The sequence below is a fragment of the Anolis sagrei genome, chromosome 1 (genome assembly GCF_037176765.1).
Source record: "Anolis sagrei isolate rAnoSag1 chromosome 1, rAnoSag1.mat, whole genome shotgun sequence".
Lineage (NCBI taxonomy): Eukaryota > Metazoa > Chordata > Lepidosauria > Squamata > Dactyloidae > Anolis > Anolis sagrei.
This window is the reverse complement of record NC_090021.1, coordinates 54,388,808-54,410,663: the sequence shown is the minus strand read 5'-3', so window position 1 is coordinate 54,410,663 and position 21,856 is coordinate 54,388,808. Positions and strand designations below refer to the sequence as shown.

Here is a 21,856-nt window from a genome sequence, read left to right as displayed (position 1 = left end):
CTCACAACCTCTGAGGATGTCTGCCATAGATGCAGGCAAAACATCAGGAGAGAATGCTTCTGGAACATGGCCATACAGCCTGGAAAATTCACAACAACCCAAACAAGATAGGTTCTATAGGTTTGTTCTTAAGTTGAATTCATATATAAGTTGGAACAGGTACAGTTAAACTCCAGATATTCGTACATACATGCTCTGGGTAGCATAAGGAAGGGTTAACAACCCTGTGGTGTTTGTTTGGCTGTCTGTGCCCCTGTTCAGAAGATTTCAAATTACTTTCTTTCTCTGTAGTAATTGAATTTTGGAAAATGTGGCTTGTTATGGAAACAAGGATTGGTGAGAAACCTTCAATTGAGACATCTTTTGTCAATGAAAACCCTTTCAAGAGTAAATTTCCCTTGCTAGAGGTAGATTTCTCTCACCTCCTCACCTCCGTTCTTAACTATGAGTTGCTTGTAAATCTGATGTTTGTAACTCGGGGACTGCATGTTCTTATGCATGTGACTTTTAAAAAGAAATTCTAATTTCTTTAAATCAAGAAAATGAACCTCCATTTTTGAGTTTAAAGAGATTTATCACCCATTTGTCAATTTATTGGAATGAACCAAACCAATATGTAAGTTTTACTAATCCTTTAGTTAATCCTTTAGAAAGTTACTAGGTTTGGCTAATAGGTTTGCTCAATAAAAACCTAGGAACAATTGCAATGGAAACACATTTTCAAAACCTGCACTTAGTAGACTTGTCGCTGTCAACTCTCCTGTTCACATAATGGAAATGCACACCTTAAATAAGGTCCCTTAAGTTAAAATGGTTTCAGACTGATTCCTTGGACCTTTCTTTAAAAGTGGACATACCAGGTCCTGTTTGTCTGGCTGGGTCATTGTTCTGGTTATTCCCTACAGATAACAAATATGAATATTTTTTTCCTCCTAGAACTGTGAAAAGGAAAATAGATAGCTGTAATGGAACTGCAGGAGCAGTCAAGCAGTAGATTGATTCAACTGGAGAAATTCAATGTACCCCAACAGATTTCCCAGGATTTGATATCCTGCTGCTTCAGGCGCAACTTCTTGTAATGAGAAACTGGAAAGCTTTTTTGTCAGGTACGTCAAACCTTGTAGTGATGGCTTGAAACTGGAAAAAAAAACCTTGGACAGAAATTGCCTCTCCTCAGGAAATGATTTTGCACCTGATGTGACTAACAGCACCATCTCCAAGGCACGAAGGAGGTCAGCAACCTTCCCATGCCAGAAACAGTCCATCACAGGCATTTTAACAGAATGGGCCACTTGTGTGTACAAACAGGGGGTGGTAGCTGCGGGAAGCAGAAGAGGAATTAACGTGGCTGTAATCAGCAGTCCAGCAGTACGTTACACATCACTAAGCAAACATGGAAAGAGATATTAAAAATGACTGATATAATTACAATAGCTTTCTGTTGCAACCCCTTTGGAATAGCCGTTTGCTTGGCCGGAAGCACTGTCTTTGCAGGTTAAAGGGTAAAAGAAATGCCACAGAAAAGAGACTGTAAGGAAAGGGAATAAATTCAAAAGGTGGCAGTCATTTTGTGTAATTATTGCCCTGTTTCCAACAGTGAGTGAAATTAGACAATTTCTGGAAGGAAAGGTTATCAGTAGAGCTAGTGCTGCATAGAGGTTGCGGGCACTGGACTCATGGAGACTGGGGGTTGAATACCCATTAGGTCATGGAAACCCATGTCACATTCTGTTAGCATTAGAGAAAGCCAATGGAAGATAGAGTTTGCAATGGCAACCCCTCCTCTGAATAAATCTAGCAAGAAATGAATAGGATGAGATAAGCATAAGTCAAACTGAAGGCACATAAGAGAAAAGGCTATCAGTGGCTACTTGTCATAATAATTGTATTGAACCATAGAATTACAGAGTTAGAGGAGACCACTAGGGCCATCCAGTCCACCTCCCAGACATGCGGGAAAAAATATTTCTGAAGCACCTCCAGAGAAGGAGACTCCACCACTCTCCAAGGCAGTATATTCCATTGCCAAACAGTTCTTACAGTCAGGGCTTTCTTCCTAATATTTAGGTAGATTTTGCCCCCCTGCAATTTGAATCCATTGCTCCATGTCCTAGTATCTAGCACAGCAAAAAACAAGCTTGCTGCCTCCTCAATATGAAATCCTTTAGTGTCAGAGGAAATATCCATCTCAACAATCAATGTCAGTAATGCTAACCCCTGCTACAGCCACATTTACCACCAAACAAGCAGTACAACTCCTGTATCTGCTGGATCTATATCCATGGTTTTATTTGTCCATGCCTTCTTCAGGCATTTTTAGGTCCCCCAGCATGATTCTATGATATTCTTGGTTTGGATGTCCTTTGTTTAAATAGGTTTTGCTATTGTGTACAGATTAGTGTATCTCCACAACTTCTAGAACTGTATCCCCACAAAATGTAAATCACAACGTAGCATAATTCTATGAAGATTAAACTGCCCTTCCACGTGTAAACAGATAGAAAGAGCTGCACTGAAGATATGACTTCTGAGCTTGCCTATCACTCTAATTCTATTTTATTTATTTTATAAAATGCATTTGTATGAACATTTTTAAAAACCCTGCAGATTCTTCTTTGATCACCTTCCCACACATATTATCCTTCCATATAATTGCTATCTATTTCAAAGGAAGAAGCCTTATCTCTTGTTCAAAACATATCAGTCAAAATTAATTAGACACACAAGAGTAGTAACAGGAAGTACCATAAGGACAGAACATAGAACATGTCTCATAAAAATCTACCTGAGACTATAGCAGTTATTGAACAGTAATATGAAACCCGTTCCAAAGCTCTCCATGAAAGCATATGTCAAAGAGGGAAAAAGTGTCTTTCAGTTCCCATTAGATCAGTGGTTCTCAACCTGTGGGTCCCCAGATGTTTTAGCCTTCAACTCCCAGAAATCCTAACAGCTGTTAAACTGGCTGGGATTTCTGCGAGTTGTAGGCCAAAACACCTGGGAACCTACAAGTTGAGAACCACTGCATTAGACTGTCTAGCCTCAGCCTTTGTCAAGGATGATGGGAGTAGTTGTCTAACAGTATCTAGAGGGGTACACACTAGTCACAGAAGTTCCAAAATATGGCAAATAATGCTCAATTCAACATCAGTGAGGACAGGAAGATGCTAGCCATTTGCACAAAAGTGTTAAAACAAGGAGTTCACCGTTTGCCTACATACCATAAGTGGTTTGGGTGAAAAAGGGGCTGAACATGCTGCTGGAAAAAGATCGCCATGCATTACCAACCAACCGCTTACAGAATGTCAGCAGATTCAAGCCACACCAACCCACTTGATTCTCTTCTTCTAGAAGCTTTTTTTCTAGATGTATGTAAACACTTCATAGGAATTTCTATTTTTAAAAAATATTTTTACTTTATGTATTTCCTTTGTATGTTGCCTTCTTTTTGGACTGGGGCTCAAGAGAACTCTTTTCCCCTCCCCCAAAACCTAACATTAAGATTTAAATTTGAAAGTAAAAACCATCATATTAAAATGACAGCTTTTAGATCGCTTTAAAAAGTTTGCAAAGAAAGCACTCCTCCTCTTTCATGAGAAATATTCCTGTAAGCAATTGCTCCTACAAAGTCTGCTTGAATGCAAAGGCTTTTGCTAGCTGTCAAGAGGAAATCAGGGAGGAGGCCAGGGTGGCTTTTGGGGAAAGGTATTCCAGAGAGAGGGGAGGCTTTCTTTCTCATGTCCTCACCAAACAAGCCTGCAGTGGTGGTGGAACTGAGAGAAAGCCCTCCCCTATGGATATTAAGAGTCTGATATGTTTGTAGAGGAGAATGTATTATTCTGTTTTATACAATAATACAATAATTTTGCTACACAGGATATATAGAAAGTTGAATCTACAAGACCTGAGCAGGGCAGTTGATAACCCCAAGGTCTTTGTTGATAGGGATGCCATAAGTTTAGTAGACAGTAATAATCATCAACAACAAAATGAGCTTTTGCAAATAGCAACTAGGTTTGATATATATATTAAACCCCTGCTTCTGCAGGAGGAGTATCCACGGTTATGTCACGTCGACAAACTATGTCCTCCTTAGGCATTCTCTAGATAAGTGGTTCCCAACCTGTGGTCCGGGGACCACCAGTGGTCCCCAAGAATGAAAATATTGTCTTCAGCCTCAACCTTATTACACCATTGCCTCGTGAAACTCATGAAACTTTCTTATAGTGTCTCATGAAACTCTCTTATAGTGCCAAAGTAAACAAAAAAATGCTTAACATCACTTCTGAATATTTCCCTCTGATTGGATCTAAGGGAAGTACTGCTGTTTTCTGTGGGTGAGCAGATGGCAACTACTGCATGGCATATGTTCTGTATCAGAAACTAGAGCTGATGTGGTCTACCCAATGCAATTTTCTGAATCAGCACCTCAAATAACCAAATCAAATCTAAAGTTGACCAAAAACTGATTCATAACACTTTTGGTACTAATTTTGGAGAGTGATCCCTGTTCAAGTGGTCCCTGATCAAAAAAAGGTTGGGAACCACTCCTCTATATCCACTAGCATATTCTATGGTTTTCTGGGGCCAAAAGTCCTTCACTGCAATAGGGTTGACTACTGTCAGTAGTTTCACATATATGCAAAGTCTGTATCTGCAGAGGTGTTTCTTTGCCTCAATGTTCGTTATGAAAAATACCCCTTGCAAAACCCTCTACTCTTCTTGGCTGACACCATGCAGAAGCAGCAGAGTGCACCTCTGTTGAAAATGATCCTTGTAAATCAATCAATGCAGTTTGAGCTCTTACCTGTAAGGCTCCACAGTTCTGTGACCATAATGCAGGGCTTCCTCCAAAAGGCCAAGGTTTATGCAGGCGTCCATGGCAAGATCAAGCATTTTCATTTGGTAGATGTTTGTATCAGGGAGCTTGGCTTCATTGTTTTTTAGTAATGTCTCACATGTCTTCAGAACTTCTTCCCATTCTGACATTTCTTAAGGTTAAGGATAGATTCATGTGATAAATTTAAAAAAGCCAAAACAAATGTTAAGTTATCACAGGCAGTACCACATCAAGTATTTTATCTACAAAACATTATATTTCTACATAGAGTTCACAAGCTCCAACATAGGAGGCCCTGCATTTACTAGTAAAGCACAAAAAAGTTGATGGGAGAATATTTTAATTTAATAATATAAAGCTAAGATAATTCAAGCTACAATTAATTCTTGGCTGCCGGTATCATTATTTTTTAAAATTAAGCTATCTGTTTCTAGCATACTTTCTCCTGCTTCAAGGTCTATACAAAATTAAAAATCATCTATAGATATGCAATTATCATTTCTTTCATGAAAGAGTTTTGACTAAAAAGAGTTTTGGCCAGCATTAATTGACCAAGATGGAGAAAAACTGCTTTGGGTTTCACAGATAAATGGTTTTAGATTAGTGATCAGGGCGATAAAAGGCACTGCAATGATCCAATTATTAAACATTTCAAAAGCTCCTTCACTACATTAACAAGAGAGAGACAAAAGATCTTCATGTTAAAATGAATCAGACTCACATAATAGTTAACCACTTGGGTCTATATCATGTTCACTAGCAAAGATATTGCTTGCAGGCTGCCACAGATATTCTCAGTTTATATGATACTTCAGTGGGCAAGAAAATAACAGGAAGAAGAGAAATATAGCACTATGAAATCACAAAGCCGAAAAAGAGAATCACTGTGTGAAACCTATACACAGCAGTGAATTTATTTGTAATATTTAGCAAACTCATTTGTTGCAATAGGGATCCTTAAATTCAATTGGTGAAAGCTAAATGAAAAAAAATCTTCTTAGGGTCAAATGATTTATAATACTGAAGATGTGAGAATCTGTCTCTGCCATTGTGTGTATGTGTACACATGGGAATGCATCCTAAAAGTGGTTTGTGGGATGATAGCATTTTATATAAGAGCAAAAGAGAAAGGGTTAATTAGGTCCAAATAATCTCCCAGCATGACTCCTAGTCATGGAGGAAAAACAGACACCATAAGATGACTGTAGATCTTTATTTCTACAGCTAATAGCAGGCAAGGGGCAATTTGGAGAAGATAGGCAGAATGAACAGAATTAACTGTTTTCTTGCCATTGCTACCCATTGATTGTTTGCTTGTTTATTTATGTATTTATCAGGAGAAGCTCCTTGTGGCTCAGTGGGTAAAACCCTTGACAGGTCAGCAGTTCAAATCTGGGGAGAGCGGACTGAGCTCCCTCTGTCAGCTCCAGTTCCAGTTCCCCATGTGGGGACATGAGAGAAGCCTCCTACAAGGATGGTAAAACATCAAGCTTCCAGGCATCCCCTGGGCAACGTCCTTGCAGACAGCTAATCTCTCACACCAGAAGCGACTGGCAGTTTCTCAAGTTGCTCCTGACATGTAAAAATAAAATAAAATCAGAAGTTAGAAATCTATTTCATCTTCAACTTCACATCTAGTTTGGCATCTTAGAGGAAGACAAAGGCCAGCTCTAAACAAATTTTGGCAGAAGATGCTATGAGATGATTGAACTTGCCACAAGTTGCCTTGAAGGCATACAAGAAGCACGTTGAGAGAGGGGGTGTATTACTCTAGTATTACTATAACATTAATATTACTATAACATTAATATTACTACAACATTAATATTAAACAAACATTTGTGTTAAGTGCCTTCAAATATTTCAGTTTAATACTGATATTAATATTAATTTGAAACTATTACACAAATTTGTAGTGACAGAAATGCAGCTTCTGATCTAAACTTGATTAGCTCAGCTATTGCGTCTTTTGTACTGCACAAAATTCTAAAAGCTCAGAAAATTAAATGCACAAAAAACAGTGTGCAGCCTCTTATATAAAACTGTCATAGAATCATAGAGTTGGAAGAGAACTCATGGGCCATCCAGTCCAACCCCCTGCCAAGAAGCAGGAAAATCACATTCAAAGCACGCCCAACAGATGGCCATCCATCCTCTGTTTAAAAGCCTCCATAGAAGGAGCCTCCACCACACTTTGGGATAGAGAGTTCTACTGCTGAATGGCTCTCACAGTCAGAAAGTTCTTACTAATGTTCGGGAGGTATCTCCTTTCCAGGAGTTTGAAGCCATTGCTCCCTGTCCTAGCCTCCAGGGCAGCAGAAAACAAGCTTGCTCCCTCCTCCCTGTGACTTCCTTTCACATATTTATACTTGGCTATCATGTCTCCTCTCAGTTTTCTCTTCTGCAAGCTAAACATGCCCAGCTCTTTAAGTCACTCCTCTTAGGGCTTGTTCTCCAGACCCTTGATCATTTTAGTTGCCCTCCGCTGGACATATTCCAGCTTGTCAATATCTCTCTTCAGTTGTGGTACCCAGAATTGGACACAATATTCCAGATGTGGTCTAACCAAGGCAGAATAGAGGGGTAGCATGACTTCACTGGATTTAGACATTATACTATTTCTGGCCAAAATCCCATTGGCTTTTTTAGCTGCAGCATCACATTGTTGGCTCATGTTTAACTTGTTCTCCACAAGGACTCCAAGATCTTTTTCACATGTACTGCTCTCGAGCCGTACATGTGTCATCATTCCAAAAGCTGCTTTTAGGATGAAAAATCATTTTGGCTTGTTACCAGTCAGGTGCTGTACTTTTACCTGAGATGTATTACTCATTTCTATTTTTCAAAGCTTTAAATGAAAATTGAGCAGATGGCTTTGTTCCGTGTTTTATATGCATTTTTGTTTTATTTAATCTTTGTGAACACATTGATTCTTGTCTTTAAAATAAAGGCCAATGGCTTGGAAGAGGACAAATCAAAGAAAGAGGGTCAGAATAATTTCCATATGGAAACTGAAGTCTTAATGAGAAGACAATAACGAAATGAACTAAAAATTACTGTTGTTTCCTTTGCAAGCAGCTCACAGGGAGGAGTGCAATTCGGATCAAACTATGGTGTCTAAAGAAGTGGATCAACCATTGTTCCCCTACTACAGTCCTGAAGAAAATTGCCCCCCTGCCCAAACTGACAGTTTGCTCAATGAGCAAATATTCTGGATGAATAGCAGCTGGGAGTTGGATATTAGATTAGATCACACTGCTAGTCCCAAGTAGTGTCAAACTATTTATTTATTTATTTATTTCAAGTATTTGTACCCTGCCTTTCTTACCCCCGAGGGGGGACTCAGGGTGGCTTTACAATAGGCAACCATTAGATGCCGAACATCAAATTAAACAATCATATTTAAACAACAGTTAAAATAGCTGTAAACATTCAAAAATTTAAAATTAAATTTTAAAATTTCACCAGTTTAAAATCCTGTGAGTCAATGAGTTCTACACAAGTTTTCATTTATGATTTAGCAGCTGATTCAGGAGGTCTAGTCTGATTGGGACACACAGCTGGATTTAGCTGCAGCACAAAGGGAAAAAATCTCCCTCTTCCAGTACATTGTAGTCATGATCTCAAATTTCTGCTTCTGATCAATCTTGCTGAAAAATCAAATAGTGGTTTCTGTTGGTTTGTATCAGTGTTAGTGAAGAATCCACTCAAGGGTTTTAGCTTGAACGTTATAGGAGCTGCCTGAGGCATTGAACCAGTTTGATGGATAGGATTCAGCACTTTGGATAGCTCCTTTATATTCAGCTACAGCATAGAGCACACTCACTAACCCACTGACATGGAAACCACCAGCTGTCATTGAAAAGAAACAAGAGATTCACAGACACCTTTAAAGTATAACCTATTTTAGAAGAAGACAGTCATATGAAGGATAAGAGGAATGAGGCAGAGCAGGCTATGAACTGAAAGACAAAGGCTTTAGAGGGAATGAAAAAGAGTCAGAAGGAAAGCAGGTCACAACACAGAACGGGCTAGGAAAAAACTGACGAATGAGAGGTAAGAGCTGAAAAAGCATTGCAAGAACGGCAAGACTCCATAATATTGAGATATTCATACTTTGTACAGAAAAACAACTGAAAGATCTAAAAGAAGTTTGTTAAATTGGAGTTTATTCATTTAAACGGGCAATCCTATACATATCTAATTTTAAATCGCATATGCTTCTGTTCAGATGTTCCACTGAATTCAATGGATCTCCCAGATAAGTAATAAACTGGAAGGCTGCCAAAGTTCTTTCTGTGTGTGCGTGTGTGTATATGTACGAAATGATACAAGTGGTGGAGATATTTTAAGGGTAAGAGGATTTCCATAATTTATGAAAGTCAATATTATTCATTCATTTGCTTGATGACTGTATTTTCGTACATATATTTCAACTATATTTAAAATGACCGTTAATTTTAGATACAGGCAGTCCCCTAGTTACAAACAAAATAGGTTCTGTAGGTTTTTAAGTTGAATTTGTTCATAAGCCAGAACAAGTACATTTTAAAGTGTAACTCCATATATATATATATAGAGAGAGAGAGAGAGAGAGAAAGAGAAAGAGAGAGAGCGCTAGCTAGCTTTGGATAGCATAGGGAAGGGTTAACACCCTTGTGATGCCTGTGCCCCTATTCAGATTTCACCTCACTTTCTGAGAATTGGATTTTGAAAAACATGGCTTGTTGTGGAAACAAGGATTGGTGAGAAAGCTTCAGTGTAGACACCTTTCCCCCATGAAAAACGCTTTCAGGAGTGAATTTTCTGTCCTAGGGGCAGATTTTTCTCACTTCCTGTTGGCTCACTCCTAATTAACTATGAGTTGTTTGTAAGTCTGATGTTTGTAACTCGTGGACTGCCTGTAGTTGCATTTCATATTTAGAGATGTGTTGTTTCTTACAATACTATTTAAATGTGAATTTTGCTGTTACCTGATAACTTGGGCATATTTTATGGAATGGTGGGATATATAGTTAATAGGTAAACCAAGTGTCCAATAAGCAGAGCCTGTTGGCCACTGTAAATCCCAGGTTCCAAATGGAGACCCCTTTACTTCTGATCACAACAGGGAAAGGATACCTTCTTGTGACTCCGGAGCTCCCTTTTTATTTATAACTTCTTTGGCTGCTTTCCAAGCTTGTTCATTCCCTGCCAGCATGTCAGCATCCTGTATCGACAGAAATGAAAGAGGTTGAGCATTGGATTAAAAAGAAAGTGAGAGGGAAGGAGATAAAAACAGACAAAGACAACCTTGCACATATGAAGCTGAATGACACTAAGAGTAAAATCTTCGAATAGACAGGACACTGGAAAAATGACGGATTTCAACCGCTTTTTCAAGATCACTTTGATTGTGATGTACATTCAACTGAAGCGAATGTGAAAACTGTATATGCATGCAAATAGATAGCACCTTTCAAATTAGAGCCATGGAAAGTGTGGTCCTAGAGATACCTGTGGGCCCTGAGGTTGTTCTTGTGGCCCCAACTAATGCCTGGCCATTTTTCCCCTGGTTAAATAAATGGGTGAAATGCAGCTCCTAGAAGCTCTAGTGTTGGTAATTCTCCTTTTATATAAGCTGCACTTTTAAATAAGTTACACTTTTAAAAATAACTTTAAAAATTATCTGTTTTCAAAAGCCAGAATAAGATTTTCATCTGCTTCCATGTTTATCTTGCTTTAATAAAAGAAGTGAGATAATATCTAACTGGTCTGTGAGTTTTCCATGATCTCTTTAATCTGATTCTAAATAAGAAGTTCGTGATCTGAACTACAGTCAGCTCCAGGTCTTGTTTTTACCAACTGCAAAGAGTTGGAAGTGACTGAACGCATAAACAAAAAAAGAAGAAGAAGAAAGAAGCGGTTGTATTTTCTTGAGCTACATTAGTATCACACTTTGTGAATACATGAGCTTTGATACCTAAACTCTAAACAATTATATTTGTGTTAATATTGTTTGATAAATATTAATAGGTTACAGCAATACAATTTCAATGTGTTAAATGCTACATGCTCTCCAGGTATACATCCAAAACTTTGCAGGAAGTAACATTTCATCTTGAAGGCAGGTACTATTGAGAAATACATATTGGCAGAGAAAATACACTTGTCCCTCCCTTTTGTGGAAATCAGGGGCACAGTTCACCCTGGCAAAGTGGAAAACATACAAATATCTCTGATTGGGAGAAGAGAGTGCAGCTGCTGTGGTCCTTGGGAGGGGGAAGCTGGACCAGTGTGACACTTCACATACCCTATAATAGACAGATCCTTTTCTTCTCCTTACATGAGGTTAGTCCCTCTTTTACTGGAGCAAGAGGAGGAAGCTATGAAGAGGACCAGAGACATGTGACAAATTGGAAGAGGTGGAGGAACCAGCTCTGACAGATATGATTCCTCCTCCTTTTCCTGTATATGCTGCATTTCTGTTCCTCTTGGTGTTCCTCTTTCTTTGCCTGGACAGATTCATGTAACACAGAAAGAGGAGCTGAATCTATGGGATAAACAAGGTAGAGCTGACTCCTTGTCCTATCTTTGTGCCACAAGTCCCTATTTATTACCTGGGGAAGGAAGGGAAACACTGGGCAGAAGAGAGTTTTGCAGCACACAAGATGATGAGGAACTCCCAAATGCCTCCCAAACAGCCGCCTTGCTCAGCTGCTGACCATAGAACTGCCATTTGAATTTTCACATAGCTGCCCCCCCCCCCCCACTTTGGGAGGTGGCAGCATTGCAGCATTTCAGCATTTCAATTTCGATCCCGCCAGCTTTGTAAATGTGTTTGGCGGGGACGAGGGAGAGGGCCTTCTCGGTGGTGACCCCCCGGTCTGTGGAACTCGCTCCCCAGCGAGATTAGGTCGGCTTCATCCCGCCTTTCTTTTAGGAAGAAACTGAAATCATGGTTTTTGGACTAGGCTTTTGGACAGCAGGCATGGCAGCACTTTGGATGTTGAACTGGACTGCAAGTAGCTATTTGTTTTGATAATAATGTTTTAAATTGTTTTTAACTTACTGTTGTTATTATTTAAATTGCTGTTATATTTGTTATATCTGTTTGTATGTTGCGGCATCAAATTGTTGCCAGTGTAAGCCGCTCTGAGTCCCCCTGGGGGGTTGAGAAGGGCGGGGTAGAAATGTTGGAATAATAATAATAAATAAATAATAATCAAACCCATGAGTGCAAAACCTGTGAAATTGGAGGACTGACTGTATGGTGTTGCCCTCGCATTAAGGTTCAAAATACATTTGCGGGGTTTGTTTGTTTTTGTATATGTATGGTGATATATCTGCATTAAAAAATCTCCCAACATACTGAAGTGACTATAGTAATTTTTTGGGTTATTTACGTTATCTACTAATGAAAGTGTGATGAATACTGTTATTCATCACACTTTCATAAAGATAAAGTGTAATATACCAAAGGACATGATTCAAAATTCAATTTTGTTGTACTTTTCATGATACCCATTGAACACTGCAGCTAATGACCAGTTTTCCCTAATTAATGTTGGATTTTTGTGGTAATTCAAAGAAGAGATAAAATCTAATAATGCCTCTGCAAAAGGCCCCAGGATATAATAGATCTCACAGTTAACATGATTTCAGATTCCGACTGTTTGGTGAATTTGAAGGTCATTGTCTTTGAAAGTAATTACTTGATTGGAAATGTTGTCTGAACTATCCTGAGAATGAACCATTTGTAAAAGGCAGCAATTAGCAACTATTGAGGTAGCAGTATTTGTGGTAAGACCCATACAAAACCATGACCATGCAATGCACTCTGTGATGATGATGATGATGATGATGATAATAATAATCTTGTGATAATAATAATAATAATAATAATAATAGCCACAAATATAATCTGCCTGCGACAAAGAACTGGTGGGATCACAAGCCTGAAAATGTTACAGAAAATGAACACGTTAAACTACACTGTGATTTCCGAATTCAGACTGACAGAGTTTTGGAGCACAATACTTATGACCTTACGATAGTGTCAAAACACAAAATATGGATCGTCGATGTTGCAATCCCAAACGACAGCAGAATTGAAGAGAAACAACTGGAAAAGCTGTTCAACATCTTTATTAATGACTTAGATGAAGGGCTAGAAGGCATGATCATCAAGTTTGCAGACGACACCAAATTGGGAGGGATAGCCAATAGTCCAGAGGACAGGAGCAGAATTCAAAACGATCTTGACAGATTAGAGAGATGGGCCAAAACTAACAAAATGAAGTTCAACAGTGACAAATGCAAGATACTCCACTTTGGCAGAAAAAATGAAATGCAAAGATACAGAATGGGTGACGCCTGGCTCGAGAGCAGTACGTGTGAAAAAGATCTTGGAGTCCTCGTGGACAACAAGTTAAACATGAGCCAACAATGTGATGTGGCGGCAAAAAAAGCCAATGGGATTTTGGCCTGCATCAATAGGAGCATAGTGTCTAGATCTAAGGAAGTAATGCTACCCCTCTATTCTGCTTTGGTTAGACCACATCTGGAATATTGTGTCCAATTCTGGGCACCACAATTCAAGAGAGATATTGACAAGCTGGAATGTGTCCAGAGGAGGGCGACTAAAATGATCAAGGGTCTGGAGAACAAGCCCTATGAGGAACGGCTTAGGGAACTGGGCATGTTTAGCCTGAAGAAGAGAAGGCTGAGAGGAGACATGATAGCAATGTATAAATATGTGAGAGGAAGCCACAGGGAGGAGGGAGCAAGCTTGTTTTCTGCTTCCTTGGAGACTAGGACGCAGAACAATGGCTTCAAACTACAAGAGAGGAGATTCCATCTGAACATTAGGAAGAACTTCCTGACTGTGAGAGCCGTTCAGCAGTGGAACTCACTGCCCCGGAGTGTGGTGGAGGCTCCTTCTTTGGAAGCTTTTAAGCAGAGGCTGGATGTCCATCTGTCAGGGGTGATTTGAATGCAATATTCCTGCTTCTTGGCAGGGGGTTGGACTGGATGGCCCATGAGGTCTCTTCCAACTCTTTGATTCTATGATTCTATGATTCTATGACACGATACGAGGATTTAAAGATTGAACTGCAAAGACTCTGGCACAAGCCAGTAAAGGTGGTCCCAGTGGTGATCGGCACACTGGGTGCAGTGCCTAAAGACCTTGGCCTGCACTTAAACACAATCAGCGCTGACAAAATTACTATCTATCAGTTGCAAAAGACCACCCTACTGGATTCTGCATGCATTATTCACCGATACACCACATAGTCCTAGACACCGGGTAAGAGTCCGACATGTGATCCAATACAACAACCAGCATAGTGACCTTGTTTGCTGTATACTAATCTTGTTGTGTTTCAAATAACAACAACAACACTTTATTTATATCCCATTTTTCTACCTCATGGGCCCCAAAGCGGCTTACATATTAAAATCATGTAAACAACGACCTAAATACATTGATAGTAGGTATAAAACATCACAAAATAACAATTTAAAATAATAATATACATGCAAATTCTTGTGGCATCATGTCATGTTACGATATACCACAGATCTAATATTTAACTGCAACAGAAGGATTTACAGGTTGCTTGGCTTGTCATAAAAAATATTTAGCAATGAATTAAAATCATGTGAGAAATAAGGTAGATGAAATTCTGAAAGGCATCTCCTCCCCAATGTACATCACAAAAATATTAATACAAAGGAGCTTAGGGATGGGAATCCAATTTTTATATCACTTGTCATCCCAAGAGCACAAAACGTAAGAGGTTTTAATCTGCATTTCTTGCACAGAAGATGAAAATTAATTACTCTGTAATACAAATAGTAATAGGAAACATGTCTGTAGAGCCCATATTAATTCCATGTGTAGCTTTGCACTGCACTTTCCCCCTTCAAGTCCAAAGTAAAGAGAAAGAGGTGAACTCTTGTATTACCCCAAGGGATGATTGCATCAAAATGGCCTCTGCCGTGTTCATTCTATGACATTCCACATCAGGAAATTACAAAGAAAGCAGTGTTTCCCCTGAAATTTGCAAATGTACTTACCATAAAATCAGCTATCAGATCACAATACGCTCACCTGGAAATAATTTTCCTCAGAATGAAAGCAACTACAACTAAAGGTCAACTATGGGACAAAAAAGCTCATGTTGCTGCAGTTATGTCAGTTATGTTAATTGTACAGATCTAGATGCGTTAAGCTTTGCATATAAAGTGAATGAGCCAAGTTTCGCCTGGATTTAATTGTGCTGCCCTCAAATCCTACAGCAACAATTCCAGAGGAATTAACTTGATATATGTTGATATACCTGAAACTAGAAATTGAACTGTAAAATGTGATAATTACCCTGAAACAGTATTTGAGAGCAAGTTTTGGCATGGTTAATAAAAATTCAGTTTCATAAAACCAGAAACAGTAATCAACTGCTTGTCTGCAAATATTAATTGTGATAACTATTAAGGCTGCAATCATGTACATATTTATATGATAACTAAGGCTGCAATCGTGTACATATTTATTCCATATTTATCTGGAAATATGTCTTGCTGAAACCAATACAGCCTAGCTGAGAGATGTTTTCCATACACCATTTCTTCATAATCAGCATATGTTTCCACTTACAACAGTTAGGGAAGAGCCATATAACGTGTCCCATACATTCACTAAATATGTAGAGGGGGGTGCAAAGCCACAAGTATAAATCCTGTTTACTAATGTTGTTGCACACTATCGAGACATTGGAAACATTACTTGCTTAGATTCTACCTTTATGAATGGCTACCAGGTTATTATTTCTTTAGATTGGCTCTTTCATAATCTTTAGATTATCTCTTTCATAATGGCTGCCATCTTAGCTGAGGGACTCTGGAGGTTGCAGCCTTGCAAAAGCCACTTTTTTGGCACCTCCAACTCTACCTCTCACCAAATTATATTTATCAAAAGGATATTTATGTGGGAATATAGTATCACTGCATAGAGGATGTAGAGGGCAGAGAAAACCTCCATGATCCCAAAGCCCATTCAGTGGGTTCAATCAATACATATAATAAGGCCTCTGTCGAACACTCACCAGGGTGTGATGTGTATTTTGCTAACATGAATTAAGATCTGAAAAGTAGTATTCCTTAATAAGAAACTAGATTCTGATTGTTGTATCTGAGAGCTGTTTTCAATTTTTCATACAGCAGATTTTACATGAACTGTATAGTAGGTTCAAACATAATAGATGGAAAAGATAACAACTACTTGTTTTAAGGTAGTTGGTAACTGGTAAATAGAGGGAGAAAATGTGGAGGCAACGGCAGACTTTGTATTTCTAGGAGCAAAGATTACTGCAGATGCAGACTGCAGCCAGGAAATCAGAAGACGTTTATTTCTCGGGAGGAGAGCATTGAACAATCTTGATAAAATAATTAAGAGTAGAGACGTCACAATGGCAATGGAGATCCACATAGTTAAAGCAATGGTATTCCCCATAGTCACCTATGGATGTGAGAGCTGGACCATAAGTAAGGCTGAGCGAAGGAAGATTACCGCTTTTGAACTGTGGTGCTGGAGGAAAATTCTGAGAGTGCCTTGGACCGCAAAAAGATCAAACCAGTCAATCAGGAAATAATGCCCGGCTGCTCACTGGAGGGAAGGATATTAGAGGCAAAGATGAAATACTCTGGCCACATAATGACAAGACAGGAAAGCTTGGAGAAGACAGTGATGCTGGGGAAAATGGAAGGAAAAAGGAAGAGGGGCCGACCAAGGGCAAGATGGATGGATGTTATCCTTGAAGTGACTGGCTTGAATTTGAAGCAGTTGGGGGTGGCAACAGCTGACAGGGAGCTCTGGTCTGGGTTGGTTCATGAGGTCACGAAGAGTCGGAAACAACTGAATGAATAAACAACAACAAAGTTTAAACACGATGCAACAGAGAATGAAGAGGAGAAACCACCCCTTTCTCCTGTCAAAACTTCCCAGGGCACATAGTATGACTTCCCCATATCCACAGAACCAATACAGTTTTTCTTATCCATGGTTTCACTTATTCATTAAGGGTTTTCTGTACAAGCTGCACTCTCTTCTCGGTACCTGTGTCATTCACTTAATTGAAAATATTAGGATTCACTATTATTTGCAGTGGGTAAGAAAGCCAACCATCAGTTAAAAATGGACTTTTTCTTTTGTCAAAACCATGCAAGGAGCAAAAGCAGCTTAAACGCAGGAGGTGTTCCCTTTGGCCGAGAGTACATCCAAGTGGACAGAAAGAAGACACATATTGTGAGTTGAAAATGTCTCTGCATCTCATAGAGATATCAAAAGCTGGTGATGTTTCTAGATAACTAATGCCACTTCATGACAGCACAGAACTAACAACCTCATCGGACAGTGCTTACTTCAGTGGCATATGCCAGTTCAGCCCTAGTTGACCCACTGAACCCTCCGGCTCCTACCTCACAATGCAAAGAAACTTCTGGCAGGGCTATGTGGGTCAACTAGGGCTGAACCAGTGTATGCTGGCATGGTGGCAACATGGGAGGTTTCCTATGTTGCACCAGAAAGAATGGGAGGAAATCACGTGGTTGGTTTAAAAGGTAAGCTGGTTGATGTGGGGCATGGGATGACAGGTTTCCTATGCCTCCCGACGGCAGTTGCCGGATTTGCCACTATGCATGGCAATTCCGGTAGCATATGTGAAGAGGTCGCTAATCACCCTTCTGACATGACAGCCTCTCTTATTTTGGGGAAATAATTAAAATGGTCTTAAATTCAGGGCTAGTTGTACTAATCTGATTTCCCTGCGGGGTGAAAAGGGCGGAGTATATAGTAAATAAATAAATAATCTGAAAGACTGGTTTAGTAGAAAGCAAATTAAACAGAGCTACACTGATAGTCTTTTTTAATTTGCTCAATGAGTGGAAACAGTTTATCTTTGGCTATACATCAAGACATTTTAATCTAAAAGATTATTCTGAAAACTTACGTCAATTTATCCTAATGTAGATGCTGCTTCCATTGAAGTTGAGGCTGGCCCACACAACTTAAGGAAGGAGAAAGCTGCTGCCACCAAAAGGACCGTCTGTGTGCTTCATGCATTATTGTGCATGCAGGCTCCAAAGTAAGCATCCAGACACAATTCACAGTAGCCCACTCCTCATCTATCCAGTATTTTAGGTGAACACAGTTATGCCTGCCAGAATTCTGCAAGTTCTTTGGCATTATTTTCTTTTGTTTTATCCTACACCCTTTGATACATGTCCTTAAGGTTTGCTTTCAACTTATCCTTGGGTCATAACAAATTTCATATTTTGGGCCCTAAACCTGCCATTTCTTTATCTAGGAAACCACCTTCTATTATTGAGTTTATACAGTAACATGTTGACTAACTCTCCTTCTGAGAACACTTGACATTAATAGCTACTGTGAGAATGAAAGCTTGGAAGGAACAAGTTAGGATGCTAGGCTCATACTTTAGTGCTTTAAATATTTAACTCTCAGTTATTGTCATTTACAATCAAGTCAGTGTTGACTTATTGCAACCTGGTCCTCAACAACTCTGCTCAGGTCTTGCAAATTCAGGGCCATGGCTCCCTTTAATTCCTCAGGGTATCTGAATGTAGTCTCCTTGAACTGTTGTTCACTTTTCCCAACATTATCATCTTGTCCAACAAGCTATGTCATCTCATGATGCATCCAAAGTATAATATCCATTTACCAGACGGGTAAAATTTAAAGACACTGCCATGTTAGTTTGGAATATCAACATGCAAAAGATCTTGTAGCATCTTAGAGATTGAGAGAATGCAATGCCAGCATAAGCTTTCACAGACTGTTTCCTCATCTACTTCCTCATATTCATTCTCTCTGTGAAGGCTCCCTCATCTGAGGAAGTAGAGGTAGTTCATTGCATATTTTTCCATCCCATTAGAAGAGCACACATAAAAAAGGCTCCAAGATGATTTGGCTAGCAATTATGAGACAACAAATATGAATTAATCACATAAATTTTATGAATAATTCAGTAAGATTAAACAATGCACTAATTTATCCAACGACTTAACAGAGAGGGAAGTTCCATCTCTTTGGTAACACAGTTTTATATTCCTCTAATCCTCTATCAACAGAGTAGCCAAATGTAATCCAACATTCTGTCTTTCAGAACCAGGAGCTTTCCCATAACTATTCCAATTTCACAGGATCTGCTTTAGGAATATAACAGAAATCCAGTTAGTAAATTATTGGCTACACATACTAAGTATGTGCAGCTAATAATTTAATAAATGGATTTCTGTTATATTCTGCAATAACCAAAAGTGGTTCCAGCAGTGCTATGTTTCATGCAGATGCCCAACTCATGCAAGGATAAGACTTCCGTCAAATATTTCATTCAAGGGTCCCTTTCTGAGGCAAGAACACAACTAAAACTTCTAGGTGTTCAAATATGCTGTGAAGAAAATGAGAGAGATGAAAGTACACCTTTTTCCTTTTGATGAAAAACATGCCTCCTGCTAACAAATGCAACATTCAGAACAATTGGGCCTTGGTAACTTTTCTCTGAGGAGCAAATCTGGTTTTGAAAGCAAGCCCAAAATAACCACTGACCTTGTCTATTTCAGTGGGATTTCCCTCAGAATTTGGGGAGGGTGGGACTCACTCTGTCATGCACATAAACAAGAAAAGATTCTCCTTCCCTTGCAAGTGAAACAAAACAAAATATATTTTTCTCCTATAGGACTGTTAGAAACCAAGCATTTTAAAAATTTCTCATTTTTGTTGCAAATTGAAGCAGGACGGTCAATACATTGACTTTTATACCAAAATGTACATATTTTGTACATTTAAGTATTTGCTAGTCTATTATGACATAATAGTGTGACTATACCCCTTCTTTTTTGAGGCGTGTCCTCTTCGTCAGGGCTAAAATTTCCAGATGGATGGTACTTTTAAGATGCATAGAGATTTTTTTGAAACAACTGCATCATTGCCTATAAGAGGCAGAGACACTGACTTGAGGGTGAAGGCGAGAAAGGAGATAAACCTAGAGAAAGAAGGCAAAGGAGCCAAACAAGGCAACTGAGAGAGGAGGACGATGGAAACATAGGAAGGGAGGAAGGGAAGGCAAACATTTAAAAATACAAGGCAAGGTAGGAATATTTCTAGATGCAATTGTCACAACTTACATAGGGTATTTAAAGTTAGTACATCACTTAATGCTAAAATTAGGATGGTCCATGTCATTGCAATTCCTATTTCTATGTATATGAAATGAGGACACTGAATAAAGGTGATAGGAAGAAAAACAACTAATTGGAGATGTGAAGGTGGAGAATAGTTCTGAGGATTCTGTGGACTGCTAAAAAACAAATGAATGCATCCTACAAAACAAATCAGGCCTGAATACCCTCTACAACCAATAATAACAAGACTGAAGGTCAAACATTGGCCATCTCATGAGATAACTCACTAAAACTGTAATATTGGTAAGGTGGAGAGCACAAGAAAAGAGGAAGATCATATTTAAGATGGGCAGACTCAATTCAGGAAGCCACAATGCAAGGCACAGCTTAGGAATTGTAGGTGCACACAACAAAGCCTTTGTTCTATTCAAAACATAAGTGAACTATACAATACTAGATAAATTTCAAATACATCTGTATGTAGTCTTTTTTTTATAAACTGTTTATAAACTGTTCTTAAGCATATAATGATACCTTGACTTAAGAATTTAATTTATTCAGTGACCGTCAAAACATTCTTATCTCAAAGTGAAATGTCTTTCAGTGGAATTACTCTACTGTGAGTTATTCCTTCCTATGCGCAAAAAGTCTTCTCCATTGATATACTGATCACACAGTAGCAAAGGACCATGTTTATTGTTATTGCAAAAATAATAATGAACAGTTTTCTATTTCACTTCCAGAAAAGTTCCATAAACTGCTGATATGGAACCACTACTCAATAATGCAATGCATATGAAGGGTAAAAGAATCACAGGTGAATGTTTAAGGATGACTCCCTTGATTTTAATTATACCCTATTCTGAGAAGATATATTTCTAGATGCATGCTCAGAATTAATGTAGCTAGATATGTTTTTCAAAAGTCCAGTCTTGAGCATCTTTACAGTGCAATCACATTGTTTATGTGAACATTCGACGGTGCTTTCACTAGGTTTAAATATAGATCAGTGGATTGCAGTACAAAGTACTTACAATAGAGGAATAAGGGCACTGCAGCACCAGTCTGGTTAATGTCTATACTTTTATGCAATATAAATCAATATCATTGACTTGATGGCAAATAACAACAAACTATGAATCATGATGAAGGAATAAGTACCATCTTAACATGAAAGATGAATGCTAGTTCAGCAGCTACAACAAAGCAAGGATTTGTTCAACAGAGAAAGAATCTGACCCTGTCAATATAACCAGTGCACCAATTAATCATGATTTGATATTTCAACCTTTTTTGAGTGCAGGTAGTACCAGCGAAGATTATATCTTTTGTATTGTACAATGAAATCTCCCAAAGGCCTATGGTTTCTCTAACATTGAGTTATGTGTGGCACATTGAACACTTTATCAAATGAATACACAGATATACTAAGGTCGCAATCATGAACAGAGTACCTATGGTGTAACCCTCACTGAACATAGTGACACATCTCTGAGTAAACTTGTATATGTTTCCCTACCATTGCAGAAAGGGATTTTATGCATATAAATAAAATACCAAAATATAATTGTAGAAAGCAGCTGTCTTTTACAGAGCAGCATAACACTGTATTGTTAAAAGAGGGAAATATTATGTAAGAACTGTGTTAGTAACACACTTTTGTTACTTAAAAATAATTTAGTTACAGTGGGCCTTTGGTATTCCTTGGGTTTTGGTTCTAGGACCTGCAGGGATACCAAAATCTATAGATGCTCAAGTCCCATTGTATACTATAGTTCAAAGATGTCTCTTAAATAAAATTGCAAAATCAAGATTTGTCTTTTGGGATTTATT

General features: G+C 38.7%; 1 protein-coding gene across 2 annotated transcripts in view; it reads right to left on the bottom strand.

Moving 5' to 3' along the window:
• SMYD3 (SET and MYND domain containing 3) overlaps nt 1-21,856 on the bottom strand; it is a 446,381-nt gene that overhangs the window by 62,769 nt on the left and 361,756 nt on the right. For both annotated transcript variants that reach the window (XM_060753934.2, XM_060753935.2), the window contains 2 exons: nt 9,962-10,049; nt 4,808-4,982 (listed from right to left, as the gene is read on the bottom strand). In XM_060753934.2, coding sequence (XP_060609917.2) covers nt 4,808-4,982; nt 9,962-10,049 — 263 coding nt within the window. The remainder of the gene's footprint in view (nt 1-4,807; nt 4,983-9,961; nt 10,050-21,856) is intronic.